Source organism: Lycium barbarum, chromosome 5, assembly GCF_019175385.1.
Source record: "Lycium barbarum isolate Lr01 chromosome 5, ASM1917538v2, whole genome shotgun sequence".
Lineage (NCBI taxonomy): Eukaryota > Viridiplantae > Streptophyta > Magnoliopsida > Solanales > Solanaceae > Lycium > Lycium barbarum.
Window position 1 is genome coordinate 8,403,504 of NC_083341.1, and position 21,945 is coordinate 8,425,448.

The 21,945-nt window shown below is 39.0% G+C and overlaps 1 protein-coding gene and 2 non-coding genes across 3 annotated transcripts; 2 read left to right on the forward strand and 1 right to left on the reverse strand.

Moving 5' to 3' along the window:
• Positions 1-1,619: 1,619 nt before the first annotated feature.
• TRNAK-CUU (transfer RNA lysine (anticodon CUU)) lies at positions 1,620-1,692 on the forward strand. Its single transcript has one exon. It is a non-coding gene; the product is annotated as a tRNA-Lys (tRNA).
• A 4,294-nt stretch (positions 1,693-5,986) lies between these two features.
• Positions 5,987-6,059, forward strand: TRNAK-CUU (transfer RNA lysine (anticodon CUU)). The gene has a single exon. It is a non-coding gene; the product is annotated as a tRNA-Lys (tRNA).
• A 14,090-nt stretch (positions 6,060-20,149) lies between these two features.
• On the reverse strand, positions 20,150-20,731 carry LOC132639154 (uncharacterized). Its single transcript, XM_060355636.1, has one exon. It carries the CDS (start codon positions 20,729-20,731, stop codon positions 20,150-20,152), a length of 582 nt encoding a protein of 193 aa, XP_060211619.1.
• Positions 20,732-21,945: the final 1,214 nt, after the last annotated feature.

Here is a 21,945-nt window from a genome sequence, read left to right on the forward strand (position 1 = left end):
TAAAATATTTGCAATTGTGTAACTTAGTGGGTGGTCGGGTGGGGTGGGAATGTATAAATATGACTTGTTTAACTTGTTTTAATTAGGAGTAGAGTGAAAGCCATAAAGGAAATTCAACTTCTAAGTCCTTACATAATAATTTATTGAAAGCGCTATAGATATTTGCTTATAGTGGCGAACTTAATAATGCAAGTTCATGTAATAATCCATTGTCATGTAGTTTATCTAGTTCTTTTTTCTTTTATAATTTATGGTTACTAGCACTTTGGTCCCGTAATTCTTATAGTAAATTTTAATTTTAGTCCCTATAATATTTGATTAAGAACATTTTATCTTCAATTAATTTAATTGTGTACTTCTGACCCCTTTGTTTGTGAATCTTCACCAATTTTCCATAATTGTTAATCTTTCCACTAGTTAATTACTCATGTCTTATGCTAAGTTTGTATTATTGCTCCATATCAGACGATAATATAGTTCTATATATAATCAAGTATAACATATATTCTGCGTGAAGAGGTCAAAAATACTCATTTTAATTAATTGAAGGTTAATAATACTTAGTTATATGTCACAAGGACAAAAATAGAATTTACCAATAACTTAGGGACAAAAAAGAGAAGATTGTCGTGACTTCTAAAGTGAATAGGAAGTCAAAGGAATGTAAAATAAATGGAAGTGATTTATGTCACGGAGAATTTGAAATGTTGGTCAAAAAGCACGATTGTTACATTTTAAATGAAATCTTCAAAGCAAATTCAAATATACTCACTATGTAGCGGGTGCCTTGTTTGAAATGAGTTAATATTGTTATCCATTTATTCCTTTTTTTTTTTTTTTTTTTTTCTCTTTCTCCTCTAGGCAAGTTGTAGTTCTACCTAATTATCACAATCCACTGCAAAGAAAGAAAACAAAAAGATGTGAAGAAATAAGAAGTTACGTGAACGGATATGCCTGCTACATGGATATGAGTTACATACGCTAATAATGTTAAGAAAAGAAATTACACCAAGTATTATAGGCTCATAAGCTACATTTGTTAAATCACCAAGGAGAAGAAACTCTATATTGTTAGGCGCAATATGTTAGATTATCAAATGTGTGTGCTTATGACCTTCATTTGCTAGAAAATTTGCACATTGATTCGCGTCCCTCCATATATGTACAAGAGAAGCCTATTAGCTACTAGCAAAAAACTTTGCATGCTTATAGCTTAACTGATTATAACAATTATTACGTTATTTTCCTTGTCAAGACTATATATATAAAATAACATCTCATTTCTTGAACCTAAATGTGACGCGATCTAACATCATCAAAGTTATAACTTATAAGTAACCTAGTTGTTGGGATAAACAGTAGTTAACAGGGTGTGAACTCATAGAATGAGAATAAAGAAGCTACTATTCTAGAGGATTCCAAAAATTAGTGTAGGATTAGATACAATAAAGTTAAAAAGGTAACTGCTTTTGTGCTCTGACTAACGAATACTCATCCTCCTTCAGTTATCTTATTACAACTATTATATACTAATTTCGTTATAGCAGTATTGCTAGTATACATACAATTTTTTTTCTTATCTCTTACCGAAGTAGCTTTAACTAGCATTGTGATGTGTTGCCCGTCTAGCTCAGTTGGTAGAGCGCAAGGCTCTTAACCTTGTGGTCGTGGGTTCGAGCCCCACGGTGGGCGTTTCAATCATATTGGGACTATTCAACTAATTGTCTCAAGGACTATGAAAGTAATACAATTTTTTTTTTTACTTTTTTTTTTTACTTTGTCTCTTTAACTCATACTTTTCCTTGCAACATTCTAGTCCTTTACCCAGGCCAAAGTTCTCTATGAAATAACAAGAATATTGTTGACTTTCTTAAGATGACTGATGAAAATTAAGTCAACTCCATCGAAGACTCATAGCTTGTAAAAAAAAATGTGCAAAATAATTTAGTAATGTTAGCAAAAAGAAGGGAAAAAAAAACTTATTAGAAAAATGTTTCGAAAAGAAAATATTAAGAGCTTAGAGCCCCTTAAAATACATTATTACTACTCCATATAAGCAAGGATTCACAAAATTTGCCGTCCTCACAGCCCAAAGGCCCCCGTGGTAGTTTTTTTTTTTCTTGGGTAATACACGGGTAGTTGCATACGTTGGAGTATGAAAGTAATACAATTTTTTTTTTTACTTTTTTTTTTTACTTTGTCTCTTTAACTCATACTTTTCCTTGCAACATTCTAGTCCTTTACCCAGGCCAAAGTTCTATATGAAATAACAAGAATATTGTTGACTTTCTTAAGATGACTGATGAAAATTAAGTCAACTCCATCGAAGACTCATAGCTTGTAAAAAAAAATGTGCAAAATAATTTAGTAATGTTAGCAAAAAGAAGGGAAAAAAAAACTTATTAGAAAAATGTTTCGAAAAGAAAATATTAAGAGCTTAGAGCCCCTTAAAATACATTATTACTACTCCATATAAGCAAGAATTCACAAAATTTGCCGTCCTCACAGCCCAAAGGCCCCGTGGTAGTTTTTTTTTTCTTGGGTAATACACGGGTAGTTGCATACGTTGGAGTATTACTTTTTGCTTGCAATTTTCTCTCTCTTTTTTTTTTTTTTTTAAATTTTTAAAACAAGACAAATTCTCTTTCTTAAAGCATTTCCACATGGGCCTTTGTTATTGGTATATATTAATATCATAAGTACATTTTGTGAATCTCTTATTTTGCTCCTTATTAAATTAATTTTTAGTCCTTCATCTCAAAATATTTATCACGTTTCACTTCTCGAGGGTTAAATTAAATAAATATTAATCAATATTTTCTAAAAAATAAATAAATAATATATTAATAGGAGAATTGCAATTTATAGTATATTTCAAATAGTTTTTTAATATCCAAATTTTAATTTTAAAACATTGAATTAATCTAATCTAATTTAGCTCCGAAAATTAGTCAAATTGTCTTTCGAAAAACGAAACGTGAAAAATATTTTAGGACGGAGGGAATATATTATTTGTCCCTATTTACAATTGGAGCATTTATTAGGTCATACTATATCTTTTGTTAAACCTCCAATATTTTACTTCTTTAGTGTGCTTATATGTGCATATAAAGATTTGTCCTAAAATTATTTTTAGGTGGTATAGTTTTATATCTTTTACTTTATTAATGTATTTTAATTATTAGTTATTCATATTTTTGTAAGATCATTAATTAGGTTAATATGTGTAAAAACTCAAAATTAAGGTTATAAATTGTAGTATAAATCTAGAGTTAATGAAATTTTTTGTTGTGTTGGATGATTCTAAAAGATGAAAATATGAGTGTCTAATGCGGATGAAAATAAAATACATCATTAAATCTTAGATGATTTCAAAGTAAGAACAAAATGAGTTTGACGCAGGGCAAAATTAAGTGTCAACTAGTTACATGTTTGGATGGATTCAATAGTGTTTTGATTCAAACTCTTTATTTGTCTTAAGAGTTCATTGACTATGTATAAATTATTAATTTAGAACCAAGTAACTTAAAATAGTTAGATTCAGAATCCATAAACTTCAAATTTTGGCTCAGCATCTAATTTCAAGTAAATAATTTCATTAAAAATAAAAGTTTAGATGTTAAAGGAGTAAAATGAAAGTTTTGCTTATATATTGAAAATATCCTTATTTGAAATTTTAATTATTATACAGTAAAAAGGTGTAAAACGAACTATTTTTTTAATTTTAATATCTATTTTATATTTTGAAAGTCCGGGCCTCGTGAAACTAGTATATATACTGTGTATGTGTGTGTGTTCTGTCCAGTCTCTTTCGCAATTTTGTGTGTGGGTGTGTTTGACTTCTTCTTTTTCCTTGTGCATGTGTGTGTACATGTTTGGTATTTTTGTGTCTTGGATCACCCTCTTTCTTTTTTCCAGTCTCTCTTGCTCTTTTAGTGGCTTTCCTTGTCCATTCAAACCCTTCTTTTTATTTTCTTTCTCCTTTTTCGCATGTCCGAATGTCCTAGTATTTCCAATTGGGGTGATGACGTGGTTACTTTGAAGTGATCATTTGTGCTCGTGTTTGATCAAGAAAAATGCACGTTTGATTAAGAAAGTGACTTTGATCTTGCGCGATTCGATTGATGGGACTTGGTATGATCTCAATGATATTGATATCACAATTTTTTTTTTATAGAACGTATTGATTTGATTCCATAAGTAGGACCAAGTATATTATCTTCAAAAGTAATATATCATATTTCTTCTAGAGAATCTCCTATAATTATTCCAAAGTAACTAGAAAGAGATTCTTTATCCAAAAAAAATAAAAAATGGGTTAAGATGTAAGATACCTATCCTGAAGTTTTCGCGCAGCTCAAGTTTTATTTCCTTTACATTATATAAGAGCCAGACATAATCATATTTTTTTATCAGAAATTTTGCATTGTATAACAACCAAGCCCAATAAATGGTATAGAAAACCAATTATGGATATTAGCATCTGATAGCTCAGATTCATGTTTTAATTTAACAAATTGGTATGTTGTAGAACTAGGTTATCCGACAAAATAGCTCATACCAGTGCCTACTCTCTCCCTTTCTCCCAAATCTTTCAATCATTCTCCCCAAAACTCTCTCTCTCTCATTATACTCCTCCGATAAGCACTCTATTAGGTTATAATCTTTATTATTTTATGGGCTTTTCAGAGTTTTGGTTGTTAAAATCTTATAACTTTTGATTGGATGGATGATAATGAGTTTTCTTGAAAAAAAAATTAAGGATCTTGAATATCAATTTTGGAGGCGGATTTGTATGATTTTCATAGTTAAAACTCGAGTGGAGAAAGACTTCATCAGTATACCTCCCCTGTTTATTCGTGCATATCACCACATAGATAGAGTATATCACGCCGTACATTTGTTTATCTCTTGTATATGACGTATATCAATAAAAATTTCGGCGTAATATATCTTGATATACAATGTGATATATACATGTTGCATTGTTATTGAATCTTCTGAACTCGTGATATTAAAAATCTTCTGGAATTGATTTTATTTGGGTGGAAGATTTTCGAATTTTCTCGAGAAAACTTTATAATTGTTGATTCCAAAATTTGTATATTGATACTAAGCTTGCACAAATTCTTAAGATCTTTAGTGGTTGTATCTAATTCGCCCCCTTCAATTATTCTGGAAATAGAGGTCTGCATTTTTTAGTTTGTTTGGATGATTGGATATGTTACAATTTTGAGGAATGCATCTTTCAAGCGTGAAATCAGGAGGAGTATCTTTTTCTTCCATTATCTCATCCATTCTTGTGAGATATGACTATACAATGCCATTTTTTAGGCTTCATTTGCTAAATCTAACTTTTGGCCAGAAGTATGCCAATATACCTTTTTAATGTACTCAATGTTGGACCTCTTTATGATCTACATGTTTGACGTATTAACATTCAAGCTCATGATTAAATCAGGAGTCCAGTCAACTAGTGTCACTATAAGATTGATTTTAAAAACATCCAGTGCGTTGATAATTTTGCAATAGATTTGACTTTGGAGTCTGACTTGAGTTTCGACCTGCATGTTTACAATAGATTGAGCTTGACTAACGGGGGATTCAAAAAGATGTATAATGTCATTTCTAGAATTTGAACTTACATTTGCCTTTGCGCTACAACTTCCCGTATGTTTTGAGGATTTAACAATTTATTTTATCTTATTCGTGAAGTATAATTTTCTGATGAATGAATTTATTTGAATCCCTTTCATTCTACATAGCTCCGCCCTTGGGCATATTTTAAATACTAAGGTACATAGTGGTTCTAATTATCAGTTGCTTTTCGGATTCTGCGACACATCAAAACCTCATTGAGAAGAGGTTGATTCTTATCTAAGTCACCCTTTCTTCAGTTGCCTCATTACTGACTGATTTCGTTAAAGCAGAATTCATACAATTGTCTTCTACGCAGAGAGAGCTTTAACTACCATGCCAACGTCTTGCCCGTCTAGCTCAGTTGGTAGAGCGCAAGGCTCTTAACCTTGTGGTCGTGGGCTCAAGCCCCACGGTGGGCGCTTAAATAACTTGGTCTATCCAACTTTCTAATTTTTTGAAGATTGGAACACATTACTAAAAATCATTGAGATATAAAACCGTACTCCCGCAATATTTTACATAGGATTCTCATTGAAGACATGAAAAAACACGAAAGCAATAATGTTTGACTTTGTCTCTTTAAGTTATATTCTTACTTGCAACATTCTCATCGATCCTACCCAAGCCAAGTTTCTCAATGACAAAACAAGAATATTGTTGACTTCAATTTTTCTCTTTTCCCAACCCATACTTCACATAGGGCGTACTCGTTTTTTTAACGCTTGTGTCCACTCAAATATAGCTCAAGAGTAATGATTTTAATCCCTTTCACACAGTGAATGTTAAACACTGTTGACCTACATCCACCATCAAGTAGTAGAACTCATGTTCCAATGAATGTGAAGACGGGATTTGAAGTTTATGGGAAATGATTTTAATTTTTTTAAGTTATTGGGTTCTTAAATAATAATTTCTACGTATTCAATGAATTTTTGAAGATAAATACTATAAGATTCGGACAAACACGTTCGGCCGAACCCGTAATCGGCAACTCATATTCTAGCTTTGCTAGCTCCTTCATGTTTGTAGTCTAGAAGGAACCTAGATATATAGTAGACGTTTGGACATGCGATTTGAAACCAAGAGATGAAATCAACGTTTGGGCATGCATTTCATCTCATGGTTTCAAATCCCAAATCATCCAAAAAGGCATGATTTGGGATTTCAAACCATGATTTCAAAAAATTTAAATATAAAACTTGACTCATAAGTTTATATTTTGTAAAAAAAAGACCTATAACTTGGTAGATATTTTTAACAATTACTCACACCAACCATTTATCAACCTTTATTTATGTCTTAACATATGAGAGAATTATATTAAAGAGTAGTTACATTACTATTCATGTTGAATTTTCTTTTTTTATTGAACTAAAGTTTGATTACTTGATGTTGTATTTTTTTTTAAAAGGCCTTCTAGTAGCGTATTAATTTTGTTGTGAATTATGACTTGCTCATTGGTAGGATTGTATAAGAATTGAGAATATTTTGATAGTTTTCACAATTTGTGGAGTTTTTATATCTATAAGAAAAAAGATACAACTCAAGAAATTCAAATTCCATGTCTAGATATGATTTCAATTCATGATTTAATCTCATGATTTCAAACTATATCCAAACGGCTAAGTTGATTCGAGGGTATAGCCCGCTGGGATAATCAATAAAGGACATTTCCAGACAGCCTACAATAAAGAGGTCAAGTGAAGGTAGCTTAAATTCATGACAAGTAGGTGAAGTGATGCAGGCAGAAAATTCACCCAAAAAAAAAAAAAATATGATAATTGATACGTACCAAAAAAATCGAACCCACAATGTATAGCATTTAATGAACCTTTCGCAACTATATTACTATTAATATAAGTGACAATCAAGGGACTTTTGTAGTCCTCACAAATATTTCCAAATTAGGAAATTTTATCGCGTTTCGCGCGGTTGTTAAAAGACATCACTAAAATGACATTTTTTTTTATAATCATTATAAAATAGATAAAACTTTTCATATATCTTATTGAAAATGAGAAAGAAAACAATTACTTGCTTAATTTTCTTAACCCACACACTTGAATTGCTAATGTATGTCTCTCACTTTTAAATATAGAGATACACTAACTAAATATTCTTATTAGTTTCTTCTATCATCCTAAAGAATCTATATTTAAAAGCAATCTAAATTTCTTTAAGTACTATTTGTTTTATATTCTATTTGTACTTTTACATCGATTTCTACACCTTAGTTAAACCTGCATAACCGCTTTATCTACTAAAAAAATAATGCAATCACAAAAGGAAAGTATCTTTCTACTTGTCACAACAAATTTAAATTTCACAATGGAGATACAAGAAGAAAATGAAACTAAACAAATTTTCACTTCAATCTTACTTGGAAATAAAATCTATAAGGCCTTAAAAATTCAAACTGAATAAACGGTGGTAACAGGCCATTCCCTTCAAGTTCTGATACCATTACAATTCTTTTGACCCCAAAATTTTCAGGAAAATTACATTAGGTCACCCAAGAATAACTCTTATAGTAATTGTCAATAACTGCTATAGTAATTGCCTAATAAGAAAACTAAAGGAATCCATTAAGTATGGTATTATCGACATCAATCCGGGGAGGATAAAAGTCTAATTAATGTTAAGAAGAAATTAGAAAACTAAAATAGAAAAGTAAAATCCATTCAGGTAATTATGAAAGGCAGAGTAATGTACTTCTATTTTTGTGCCATGGAAATTGGAATGTTATATTACTATAAAATCTCTCCTGAAAATGAATCAAAGAAGAGAACAGAAAATAATATGCATCACATCTCAACCAAGAAGAAATATGTTGCACAGAGTTGGCAACCCTGTTGACAACCCAGCCTGTAGTAAGGTGATTTTTTTCTTCAAAACTCATGAGTTTCCTTACAATCTGCACACACAAGGAGAATAGAAGAATACGCCATATTAATGGAATAGATCAGTAACAGATGGAGCCCACTAATCTTTTAGCATTATTTAAATTAGTTTGAAGGGAAAAAAAGGTGAGATTAGTCGCAAGATTACATTTCTAAAACATCATCATTAATTTTTTTTATTTTTTTTAAATTGTAACTGTGTGAATATGGAGTACTATCTGTATACGGTAAAAACCGGATGCGAGGCAAACCGATGGAGCGAGGGGACCGACTGATCTGCCTTCTTCGTCATTGGAATGACCAAGCCCGGTGACCCGAGCATTCGTGGCCGTTGGTCCGTACAGCTGTACGTCCGAGTATCCGTTGGTCTGTGTGGCCATTACACGCGAGCCACGAGCCAGTAGCATCCTGTCATGGTCAACTACCCACCATGCGTGTGTCAGACGGCGCCGTCAGTCTAATCCCACCAAATCCGTGCAGAGCTGTCCTTATTACTATTATTTTATTAATTCATATTGGATGAAACCCATGGAAGTCACACTATAAATAGGGCATATCCCCCTCCTTTGTAAGGGTTGGCTCTTTTTACTTTCCAAGAACATTTGTAATAGAAGAGTTCATATATATAATCTCTCTCTCAATATCTGGTCCAATCAAGGCTATTCGTTTTCATTTATGTTGTGTTTCTTCCATCAAGTATTTCGCATTGTTTATCAACGTTTATATTCATAGTAAATTGTCATCACTAGCCGTTTTATCAAAGAACTCTTATATGCATATTCTCTCTACCTAACATTCATCAAGACCCAAACACATATCCTACACCCACTTACAAATTTGATTGATTATCCGAATTCGGGGTAAACAGTTTGGCGCCCACCGTGGGGCTAGGATAATAGTGGTTTTTTGATCTTGATTCCTGTCATATTCATCAAAATCAAAAGCATCCCCCGTCCGCTCCCACAAAAACGGACCGAATGGCTGGCATCGAACAATCTAGTCACGTCAACAACGCCGAGATTGTGGCAGAAAATGAAGGCAGCGAACCACGGGCATTGCCGAACCCCGCTGATCCGAACCCCGTTGATTCGAGGGAGGGCCTCAACCGGCAAAATACCGTGGAGCAGGAGAATGCCGCCCTACCGGCTGTCACACCCCATTTTTACCCGGGTTAAGGTTAGAATTAGAAGTATGACGTATTGGAGATTCCTGTTTTTGTCTGTTGTTAAGGAGTCGCCACCTAATTATTTATGGTGAATTAGGACACCTACAGTTTATTAAAGTAGTTATCTAAAGTTGATTGTGTTTAAGGTTTGCGAAACTTAAGATTCTAGGTAAGAGTTCAATTAGTCTAAAGGGAAGGTATTAGGCATCCTTTAAGACCCATTAATAATGGTTAACCGACCGGACTTATAATTAATTAGGCTAAGTGTAAATATAGTATTATAGGAAAAAGAAAGTAGCTTTGTAAGTATGACTAAAGTTATGGATGGACATGTAAGGATACTATTAAAATAGAATTTGTAGAAAATAATAATTTGTATAAAAGAGTACTTTAATGCTATTTTGAAATATGACTTATAAATGTTATTAAAATTTTAAATGAAAGTATAATAGTGTTGTTTAAAATAATATTTATAGAAAACATAATAATTTGCGTAAAGAGTTTCTAAATGTTAATTGAGACTCAAAATATTGCTAAGGCCTTAAATGAGAAATATAATAATGTTATTCGAAAAAATAAGATTTGTAGAAAGTAGGATAATTTGCCTATGAATAATAGCCTTTAAAAAAATGATTTGACAAATGTGATCTTTAGATAAAATGATGTTATATGAATATGAAAGCATAAGAATACCTAGACTTACATTCTTAAATATGATGAAAAGGCCATGAATTTCTTTCTATTTTTTTATTTACTCTTTATTTAATCAATTTCGGCCAAAAACATATATAATCAAGTAAATCTTGAAAAATGCTTGTAAAATACAATTGGATTCATATTTTGTGTGTTAGTGATATTTTCAAATTCCTAGGATGGTAATAATGAGAAATGATTCCTTTAACCCAAATGATGTAGTCATGCTATTTTGAAAATCCATTACTCAAATAAATGTTATAGATACTATAAATAGTTTTTTTTTTTTAAATAGAAGTGAATGTAATTTGTGAAATTAACTACCCATTACTAAACTAAACCCCTTAATGCTACTAAGGTTCATTCTAGCTAAGGAAAGACAAAATAAGAAAAAGTGTTAGTCACGTAATTACAAAGTAAATGCACAAAGAAAATAAAATAAAGACGTAAAAAATGATTTAAATGGGCTCAGCCCATTTTAAGATTGATGTTGTTCGCTGCCTCTGTTATGGGCCTCAGCCCAGAATATTTTTTTTGTTTCTTGGCTGCGGATAGAGCTGACTCGAGGAGTATTTTTGTTGGGCTTTTAGCCCAACACCGAATGCGAAGGAGGACGAGTCCGAGGAACTCGTGTTCGATAGCCATGCATAAAAAAATGAAAAGAAAAGGATTAGTATATGATTAATAAATAAGACTAAGCATGTAAAATATACACTCAAAACAAATTGGTAGATTATACATATACTGTGTATATTTAAATATATCCCATGTATATGCATTCATAAGGATGTATAGAAGGTTAATATTGGAAAGCATTTGCATCCGTTTTTCCGATGTTGCACAAATTGGCTAAAAGTTACAACCACAATGTAATTACTTTTTGTATTATGAATGCATATAACTTTGAATTGTTTTTGTATGTTTACACATGTAATAACATAGATGAAGCGCATGCGTTGTCTACTCTAAAAAAAACATACTTTTTACTCTTTTTCCAAAGCAAAGCAATCTAAGGAAAAATCACGTGAGCATGTTGGAAGAAATAAAGAGTATATATATTATATATATATAACTAATCAAAAGCATGCATGCCACTATCATCCAATTACTTAAAGACAAAATCCCAAAATTTGGAATTAGGTAGGCAAGAAAGAATGTTGGTTTTATTTTAATTTCATTTTTTCTATTCCCAAAGTAAAGCTATATAGCTAGAAATACTGGGAGAATGCTAGGGAGACTTTATAAATTGTATTTTTTGTGTAAGTGAGGAATCATGGACTCCAGTTACAAATGACAAAACAGATTACATTCTTAGTTTTAAACTTATCTGCCAAATGAGATCCAAATAGATACATGTTTTGAATTTATGGACTTAAAAAAAAGACACACTCATTTTTTTATCCTCTTAGCATACTCTTCAGTAGCCAACTCAAAAGAAAAAAAATAAGCCAAAAGATCCTGCTAAAAATTAAATAGCATTCAAAGTAAACAAATATCCTAACATCTTAAACATATGAGAAACTTTAAAAGGAAATAATACTCTAGTCAAACCAGGTTAATACTATGATTAATACACGAATGCAAACAGCAAGCAGAATGAAATGATAAACAGGAATACAAATTTTTAACTTAAAATGAACTGAAGCTAAATCGATCTACGCGAAACTAAAAATACCTAGAACTAAAATACTAGGATGAGAGGGAAAATTACCTTTTTATGGTGCAGTGAATGGGTTCGTCGGCGTCGAATCTACGCTCGATCTTAAAGTAACGAGCCGAAAGAGCAACACGACTTAATTTTCAAATGGGTGTTCCCAAGTATAGCGATTGAAATATGTAAAAAAATAATTAGGAACGTTTAAAGTGGCTGCCAAAGAATTGAAATAGAACAGAGTTCGAACGAATTCCAGATTTAGAGTAGTGATTAAAGATAAAAAAATGTTGAATGTCGTCCCCCCGAAAACCTTCAAGACCAACCTCTTTATAAGGTTTAGATTCGGGTTTAGGAAATGAGGTAGGGAGCGTGTGGGAGCAGATGGTGAGTGGAAGGAGTAGAGGACAAGGAAAGGTGGAGGGAGCGTGAGAGTGAAGGGAGAAAGGGGTGTGTAGCTGTGAGGGATGGAGAGAAGGAGAAGATGACAAAGAAGAGGGAAAAGAAAGAGAAAGAGGATTGTCGTTTGAATTGGGGAAGAATGAGCAATTTAGGGAAAATGAAGTAAAAAAGGAGGAAACATGTGGAGCCCCAAAAAGAAAAGAAGGAAGAAATTAAGATGAAAAGTTACGTGTGAAACCCCAAAAAAAGGGAAAAGGAGAAAGAAATCAGATGGAAACTTTGAGAAGGATTTTTAAATTTTTATTTTATTTTTTATGGAATAGGGAAAAAAGGTAAATAGAATTATCAAGAATTTATCCCTTGTAAAATAATATTTTGACGAAATAAAAATTATAGCGCGTCGTTTTAAAATACGAGCTTCAAAATGAGTCCAATATTGATATACTTCCGAGCAATTGTTTATGAGGTGAAAATTGCTGATCCTTTCTCCTCTATTTAATTATTCTTGGGCTTCTAATTTAATGCAACATATACTATGTAAAGACAATTAATAATTAATATGTAGAAAAAATAAAGATTTTATAAAGTATTGTCTTGTAATTAATTTAACAATTTCAAACCCAAAAAATGAAACGATGATGGACATTTAAAATTTGCGATAAAGTAATGCTCGCGATGTTGAAAATAACAGTAGCAATAATAATAAATAAGAAAGAAAAAAAATAGTGAAAATAAAGTATTTAGCTTGTCAGTAAATTTAGAAACCCGGGTAAATTAAATAAAAGAGGAACAAAATTGGGTGTCAACACCGGCCACTGACCCTCTAAATACTCACAATTCTGTTACTTTGTCCCGAAACCAGGGCCGGAAAGAACCGGACACACCGGGTGACAATGTTAACTTACGTCTAATTTTTGAAATGCTGCAGGAACAACGAGCGGCAATAGCCGAGCAAGGACTCGCGATCGCCCGGTTGCAAAGCGGAAAAGAGGAAATAGAGCCGGAGAGGACAAAGGGTACTGCCGAAACAAGAAGGGATGAGGCACGAGTGGTCGAGAGCAACGGCTCCGGAGCTGGTTCTTCCACCGAGGTTCTGAAGATGCTCGAGACTTTGGTGAAACGGGTAGACTCGACCGAAAAAAGGGTCGAGACATACAATTCCCGAGTGGACCAGATCTCGGGGGCTCCGCCATTGCTAAAGGGGCCGAACTCGAAAAGGTACATCCAAAGGCCTTTTCCTCCGAGCGCGGCTCCGAAACTGATCCCAAAAAGGTTGAGAATGCCGGACATACAGAAATATGACGGCACAACGGACCCCCACGAGCACGTGACCTCACATACTTGTGCCGTAAAAGGCAATGACATGGAGGAAGATGAAATCGAGTCAGTGTTATTGAAGAAATTTGGGGAGACTCTGTCGAAGGGAGCGTTGACATGGTACGACCATCTGCCCGAGCATTCGATCACTTCCTTCGAAATGCTCGCCGATGCCTTCGTGAAAGCTCATGCCGGTGCCAGAAAGGTACAGGCCCGAAAGGCGGACATTTTCCGCATAGCCCAAAGGGACGACGAGTTGCTCCGAGAGTTTGTGAACCGGTTCCAAAGAGAACGAATGGAGCTTCCTCCGGTCCTCGAAGAGTGGGTCGCACAGGCCTTCACGAAGGGGCTCAATGTTCAAAGCCTGACGACTTCATTCAAGTTAAAATACAACCTGCTGGAGTACGAGGCCGTGACATGGGCTGATGTCCACAACAGATACGAGTCGAAGATTCGGGTGGAAGATGATCAATTTGAGTTTCCCCCGGGGTCGGTTAGTACGGGCAGGAATTTTGAAAGACCAAAAAAGGGGAATGCAATGAAGACCTAATCGTCGAAGGAAAGATATCGGCCATATTCCCATTCTGAGAAGCTAAATCTTAGGACGGAGAAATCGAGGGATAGCCCGAGCCACTTCTCCGGACGGGAAACAAGCGGATCGAGCGCCCATCGAACAGTTGGGGTCTCTCGTTCAGGAGCGATGCCGGAAGCTCCGCTGGCACCAAGGACTTACCGAAGATATCAGAATACAATTTCAACGTCAACACGTCAGGCCTAGTCTCGGCCATTGGTCGTGTTCCGGACGTGAGATGGCCAAAACCTCTAAGGTCGGACCCGGGCCAACGGGACCCGAGCATGGTGTGTGAATACCACGAAACCCATGGTCATAAAACGGAGGACTGTCGCCAGTTGATAGAAGAGGTAGCCCGGTTACTAAAGAACGGTCATCTCCGAGATCTGCTGAGCGAGCGGGCCAAAAGTCATTACAAGGAAAGGGAGGCGCATCGAAGGACCGAGCCGGTGGAACCCCAGCATACAATCAACATGATAGTTGGGGGTGTTGATGCCCCTCGGGGGCCGGTAATGAAACGAACAAATATTTCTATTGTTCGGGAAAAACGCACCCGAGATCACTTATCCGGGGGCTCCAATTCCTTCGGTAACGAGGACGCAGAGGGCATCCTTTAACCGCACAATGATGCGTTGGTAATTTCTATACTTATCTTTAAAACTAAGGTTAAATGAATTTTGATTGACCCAGGTAGCTCGGCCAATATCATCCGGTGGAGAGTGGTCGAACAGCTTGGGCTGCTTGATCAGGTCGTACCGGCAACCCGGGTGCTCAGCGGGTTCAACATGGCAAGCCAAACCACAAAATGGAGATCTCATTGCCCGCAAACGTCGATGGCACCATTCAACAAACTCTGTTCTACGTGATCGAAGGGGACATGAAGTATAATGCATTACTGGGCAGACCCTGGATACATAGCATGAGGGCAGTACCTTCAACGCTGCATCATTTGTTGAAATTCCCCACCACGGAGGGGGTGAAAACCATCCAAGGAGAGCAGCCCGCAGCAAAGGAAATGTTCGCAGTAGAGGAGGCGGTGCCCCGGCCCAAGGAGCCGGCTCAGGAAGAAAAGGGTATAACCGGGGGGGGGGGGGGGAGTTCCCCCAATAGCAATCAAAGAATACTGGGCCAGATTCAGTGCGTGAAGAGGATGATTTCGGGGTACCCAGATCTTTTGTCATGCCGGATGACTCGGATGCGACCAAGTCGACCGTAGAGGAGCTGGAGCAGGTCATCCTGTTCGAGTACTTACCGGACAAAAAGGTATACCTGGGCACGGGGCTTACCCTGGAGCTCAGGCACAAATTAATTGAGTTTCTTCGAGCTAACGCCGATTGCTTTGCATGGTCGCATATCGATATGACAGGTATATCACCGGAGATGGCATCTCACAAACTCAGCTTGGACGGGAAGTTTCCCCCGGTTAAGCAAAAAAGAAGGCCCATGGCGGAGCCAAAACACGCCTTCGTAAAAGACGAGGTAACAAAGCTTTTAAAAATAGGTTCCATCCGGGAGGTGAAATACCCGGATTGGCTTGCCAACGTAGTGGTGGTGCCCAAAAAAGGTAATAAATGTTGAATGTGTGTTGATTATAAGGATTTAAACAAGGCATGCCCGAAGGATTCATTTCCATTACCTCACATCGATAGAATGATCGATGCGACAGCCGGGCATGAAATGTTAAGTTTTCTCGATGCTTACTCCGGGTATAACCAAATTCGGATGCACCCGGAGGATCAAGAGAAAACATCCTTCATCACCCGTTATGGGACTTACTGTTATAACGTCATGCCTTTCGGATTAAAAAATGTTGGTGTAACTTATCAACGCCTAGTTAATGGAATGTTCGAAGAACAAATAGGGAAAATGATGGAAGTTTATGTTGACGATATAGTCGTTAAGTACCTGGAAACAAAGGACCATTTAAAGCATTTGCAGGAAACTTTTGATGTGCTCCGCAGATACAACATGAAGCTCAACCCGGAGAATGTGCCTTCAGGGTAAGGTCCGGTAAATTTCTAGGTTTCATGGTGTCAAACCGGGGAATTGAAATCAATCCGGACAAGATCAAGGCCATCGAGGACATCGAGGTTGTGAACAACATAAAAGGGGTGCAAAAGCTCACCGGAAGAATAGCGGCGCTGAGTCGCTTCATATCGAGGTCCTCGGACAAGAGTCACCGTTTCTTCTCTCTGTTCAGGAAGAAGAACGACTTCGTTTGGACACCGGAGTACCAAGAAGCTCTACGAGAGTTGAAGATGTACTTGTCTAGCCCCCCGTTGCTGCACACACCGAAGGCCGACGAGACTCTCTTCCTCTATCTAGCTCTCTCCAAAGTGGCGGTAAGTGGCGTTTTGGTCCGAGAAAAATCAGGTACGCAATTCCCTGTCTATTATGTGAGTAGAACTTTGGGGGATGCGGAGACCCGATACCCCCATTTGGAAAAGTTGGCCTTAGCACTGGTAAGCGCTTCCAGAAAGCTCAAACCTTATTTTCAAAGCCACCCCATATGTGTAGTAACCACTTACCCTTTGAAAAACATCATGCATAAACCAGAGTTGTCAGGTAGGTTAACAAAATGGGCTGTAGAAATTAGCGGTTACGATATCGAGTATAAACCTCGAACGGCCATCAAATCCCAAATCTTGGCCGATTTCGTGGCAGACTTTGCCCCAGCTATGGTCCCCGAGGTCGAAAAGGAATTTTTGCTGACCTCGGGAAAGACCACGGACATTTGGTCTCTACACACGGATGAAGCCTCGAACCTTAAAGGTTCCGGGCTGGGGATCGTCCTTAGAACCCCAGCCGGGGATGTCATTCGACAGTCCATTAGAACTGCTAAATTGACTAACAATGAAGCCCAGTATGATCCTTTGATTGCAGGTTTGGAGTTAGCTCGAAGTATGGGAGCCGAAGTCATCGAATCACAATGCGATTCGCTCTTGGTCGCAAACCAGGTGAACGGCGTCTTCGAGGTCAAGGATGAACGGATGCAGAGGTACCTCGAGAAAACCCAAGTGGTACTTCATCAATTTAGAGAATGGACCATGCAGCACATACCGAGGGAGCAGAATAGCGAAGCCGATGCATTGGCAAATTTGGGATCCTCGGTCGACGGGGATGAAATCAACCCCGGGACAACGGTGCACCTGTCAAACACGGCCATAGAAAACGGACATGACGAGATAAACACAATGGGTCTAACTTGGGATTGGCGCAACAGGTACATTGACTACTTGCGTGATGGTAAGCTCCCAAACGACCCAAAGGAATCGTGGTCACTAAGAACAAAGGCAACCCGTTTTTGCTTGATAGACGGTCAATTGTATCGACGATCTTTCCTCGGCCCCTGGCTAAATGTTTGGGCCCCGGTGAAGTGGAATATGTGATGAGAGAGGTGAACAAAGGAACTTGTGGCAGCCACTCCGGTGCCGAGCCTCTGGCCCGAAAGATCGTCAGGGCCGGTTATTATTGGAACCGGATGGACGAGGACTCTAAATATTTCGTCCGAAAATGTGATGGGTGTCAGAAACATGCCACGATGATTCACCAACCCGGAAAGCTACTGCACTCGGTGGTCTTACCCTGGCCTTTCATGAAATGGGGAATGGACATCGTGGGCCCGTTACCATGGGCACCAGGTGAGACCCGTTTCATTTTGTTTATGACTGACTATTTCTCTAAATGGGTTGAAGCGCAGGCCTTTGAAAAATCAGAGAAAAGGAAGTCATCGACTTCATATGGGATCACATCATCTGCCGTTTCGGCATCCCTGCCGAGATAACTTGTGATAACGGTCCTCAGTTTGTAGGTGGCAAGGTCAACAATTTCCTCGAGGGTTTGAAAATCAAGAAAATCGTGTCAACCCCATATCACCCATGTGCAAACGGACAGGCAGAATCTACGAACAAAACAATAATTCAAAATTTGAGAAAAAGACATGAAGCATCAAAGCAACACTGGAGAGAAATATTACCGGAGGTGCTGTGGGCTTACAGAACTACATCCAAATCAAGCACCGGGGAAACCCCGTTCTCATTGGTCTACGGGACCGAAGCCCTTATCCCCGTGGAAGTTGGCGAACCGACTCTCCGGTTCAGATATACCACCGAGGAGTCAAACGAGGAGGCCATAGCCGTAAAACTCGACCTAGCGGATGAACTACGCGAAAGCGCATTGGTCCGTATTGCGGCCCAAAAACAAAGACGGGAAAGGTACTACAACCGAAGAGCCAATTTTCGACACTTCCAAATCGGAGACTTGGTACTTCGAAAAGTTACCCTGCACACCAAGAATCCCAATGAGGGAAAGTTGGGTCCGAATTAGGAAGGCCCGTATAAGGTAACCGGGATAACGGGCAAAGGGTCATACCAGTTGGAGTCCATGGACGGGCAGCGGTTGCGCAATAACTGGAATGTGACTCATCTGAAAAGATATTACTGCTAAGGTATGGACACCCCCCCCCCCACCAATTTTCTCCTATTGACCTTTCTCTTTTGTAGGAAACCAAGAACAGGACAGAGCTAGAATTTAGGCCTGAAAGCACGTGTTGCACTCTTTTCCTTAGTACGGTTTTGTCCCAAAATGGGTTTTCCGACAAGGTTTTTAATGAGACAACAAGTAAAACGTGTTACTCGATAAAGATAAGGGACCGACTCCCAGAATTTCAAAGCCACTCCCTCCGATTGGGGACTTAATAGCACTCACCCGACCTAGCAGCTCGGATAAGTGCTAGGGGAATACATTATTGTGCCCTCAATCGAAGAAACCCCGATCGGGGAAAACAGAGAAAGTCAAAATTTGCTACGGCAAAACTAAGGCCCGGTCACCGGCCATAGCCTTCGATGTAAGAACCAAATGATCATAATGAATCGTGTACCATTTAGCATTTGTTACGGCAAAACTAAGGCCCGGCCACCGGCCATAGCCTTCGATGTAAGGACCAAACGATCATAATAAATCGTGTCCCGTTTAGCATTTGCTACGACAAAACTAAGGCCCAGTCACCGACCATAGCCTTCGATGTAAGGACCAAACGATCGTAACGAATCGTGTCCCGTTGTATATTTGCTACAGCAAAGGTACAAGGAATTAAAATTCTCATATGTACAAACATTTTGCAAACGCAAAGTTATCAAAAGCTGGTATAACAAAATCTTGGGTGTCTTTCTGTTAAAAGATCTTCGCCCCGATGGTAACCGCCGTATTCCGGCACTGCCCCACTCACATACTCTATATCGAGGATTGTGCCCGAAATTCGACAAAGGCGACAAGGTCACAATGACCCAAGCCAAAGCTCAGCAAATTTCCCCAAAACAGGGACTGCTACATCAAAAACTTTGCCAAGGTTGAAAAAATACCGACCCTAAAGAAAATGCCTATCGTAATTCGGAGACATCTGAACTTATGAAGCATCGGATAAGTCCCACGGGCACGGGGATTTAACGACTATGAGTCGACCTATCCTAAAACGGACCAACGATCATGACGAAAATAATGGCAAACATTCAAAACAAAGAAATAAGAAGAAAACGTTCTTTATATATACAAGGGATGCTCTTTACACCAAAAACCAAAAAAATCCTACAAAAAGCAAAGGCAAAAAATGAAGCACAAGCCCTATGCTATCCGGCATGGCTAGAGGAAGATGAGTGGTCGGACTCGGTCCGCTCGGAATCATCTGACTCGGACCCAAGAGCACGGTTGGCCTACTCCTCCATCCTTTTGGCTTCGAGTATCAGGGTCGGAAGATCCGAAAAGCCGTGCTCAGCTTGCTCGAGGGTGATTCGCCGAGACTTCCACTTCTCATACTAGGCGACAATAGCTGTATGAGCCTCAGCCGACTCCACACTTTTCCAGGTTTCTTCCAAATCGGCCTCAGCTTTGGCCAATTTGGCTTCCAGATCAGCCCGGTTCTCCTCGAGGACACTTCTCGTACGGGTGGCCGCCTCTAGCTCGGCCTTAAGGCCGTCATTGGCAATAATCGCCCCCTCGAGCTCGTCCCTTAGGCCCTCACATACCCGAGACCGCTCTTCGGCTTTCTCCTCGAACACCCTCCCGCGCTCGTTGAACAAAGCAGCTTCGGAGTCAAGCTGCCGGTTTCTCTCATCCAATCCCGTAGCATCAGCCTTCACCGAGTCCAGTTCCTCCCGGAGGCGGGAAACCGTGGTCTCAAGCTCATCTAGCCTCAAGGAAAACTGGGTTTTATCCCGGCTAAGGCCGATCTTGTCAGCCTCAAGGCTCCGGTTATAGTCGGTCATGGCGACCAGTTCACTCCACAAACGGCGGTTTTCGTCTTTAGCCGCATCGAGCTCAGGACGGAGGTTGGCCAATACGGCCGCCCGGTTCAACTCTTCCTCCTTCTCCCGAAGAAGATGCTGGTATTTCTCCATTTCTTGGCCCTGGGCATCCAGTTGGCCTCGAATATCGTCCATCTCGTGTTGGGCACGGATGAAGGCTTCGTTAACCAACACCACACTCTGCAGGTAAAAACAAGTTAGATATTTAGGCAAAGTAAGGACAAAATCCTCGGATAAACTCTCCAAGGTTGGCTAAGAATCTTACCCAGTTGCCCGCATGCATACTCTCGTTAATAAGGCACTGCCAAGTGACCCCAGTTATTTTGCGCTTGTCCGATTCAGAAACAAGGGGTCGCAAATAGCTCGCTACGCCCACCGGACGCGATAGAAAGTTGCAGTCCTCGGGGACGGTGACTACAACCGATCTGGTCCTCCTTGGCTCCACGCTCGGGGCCGGGAAGATAGTCACCAAGCCATCCCTGGCACCAGATTCGGAGGCCCGGTTGGCCGGCCTTGTGGCTCGAGGAATAGGGAGATGGCCAAAGCCCGCAACCTCGCCGGTAGCAGGGGGAGTGCGCGAAAACAGATCATCAAAATCATCAACCCGCGGTGCCGGGGTATATGAACTTGGAGCAGCCTCAATATTTTCAGCAAAGGCTGGAGGCTCCGCAGTAGTGGCAGGCTCGTGCTCGGGAGACGGTCAGGCATCTGTGGGGGCTTCGCTCTCCGGTACCGGGGCGGTTCTCTGATCGGCTTCGGCAGCGGCCGCTTCCCCGGACCCCCTTTTCCTTTGTAGGGGAGTATCTTCCGAAGAAGTTTCACCTGAAATGTCGACAAAGTCAATCGACCGAAGAGGAGCCGGGGAAAGTATTTCTTCCGCACCTGAACGTGGAGCAGGAACCAAGAGACCTTCACCGATAGAAGGGAAGGATGGAACGGAGACCGCCTCCTCAGGTATTGGAGCCACAGAGGGAACCGAGCCGACCCTCCGAACAATGATATCGGGCTCCGTCTCTTCCCTTGAAGGCCGAGCAATGCTTCTTGCTTTCTTCATTTTGGGCGTCTGCCCCTTTTCGGAGGGCCTTTTTGTTTTTGTAGCATCGGCTAGAACACGGGAAGAACCCGCCGTGTCAAACTCGGACGCCGGTGCTGAGAGAGCGGTCCCCGACTCCGATCGAGGGGCTACCGAGCCCTTAGGAAAACCTGAAAAGATAAGATGTTAGCGAAGGTCGAAGGACGGAACGAACAAAGAAGGATACAGTAGAATAGAAGTAGAAGACTACCGTGATTCTGGACGACCCATCGAC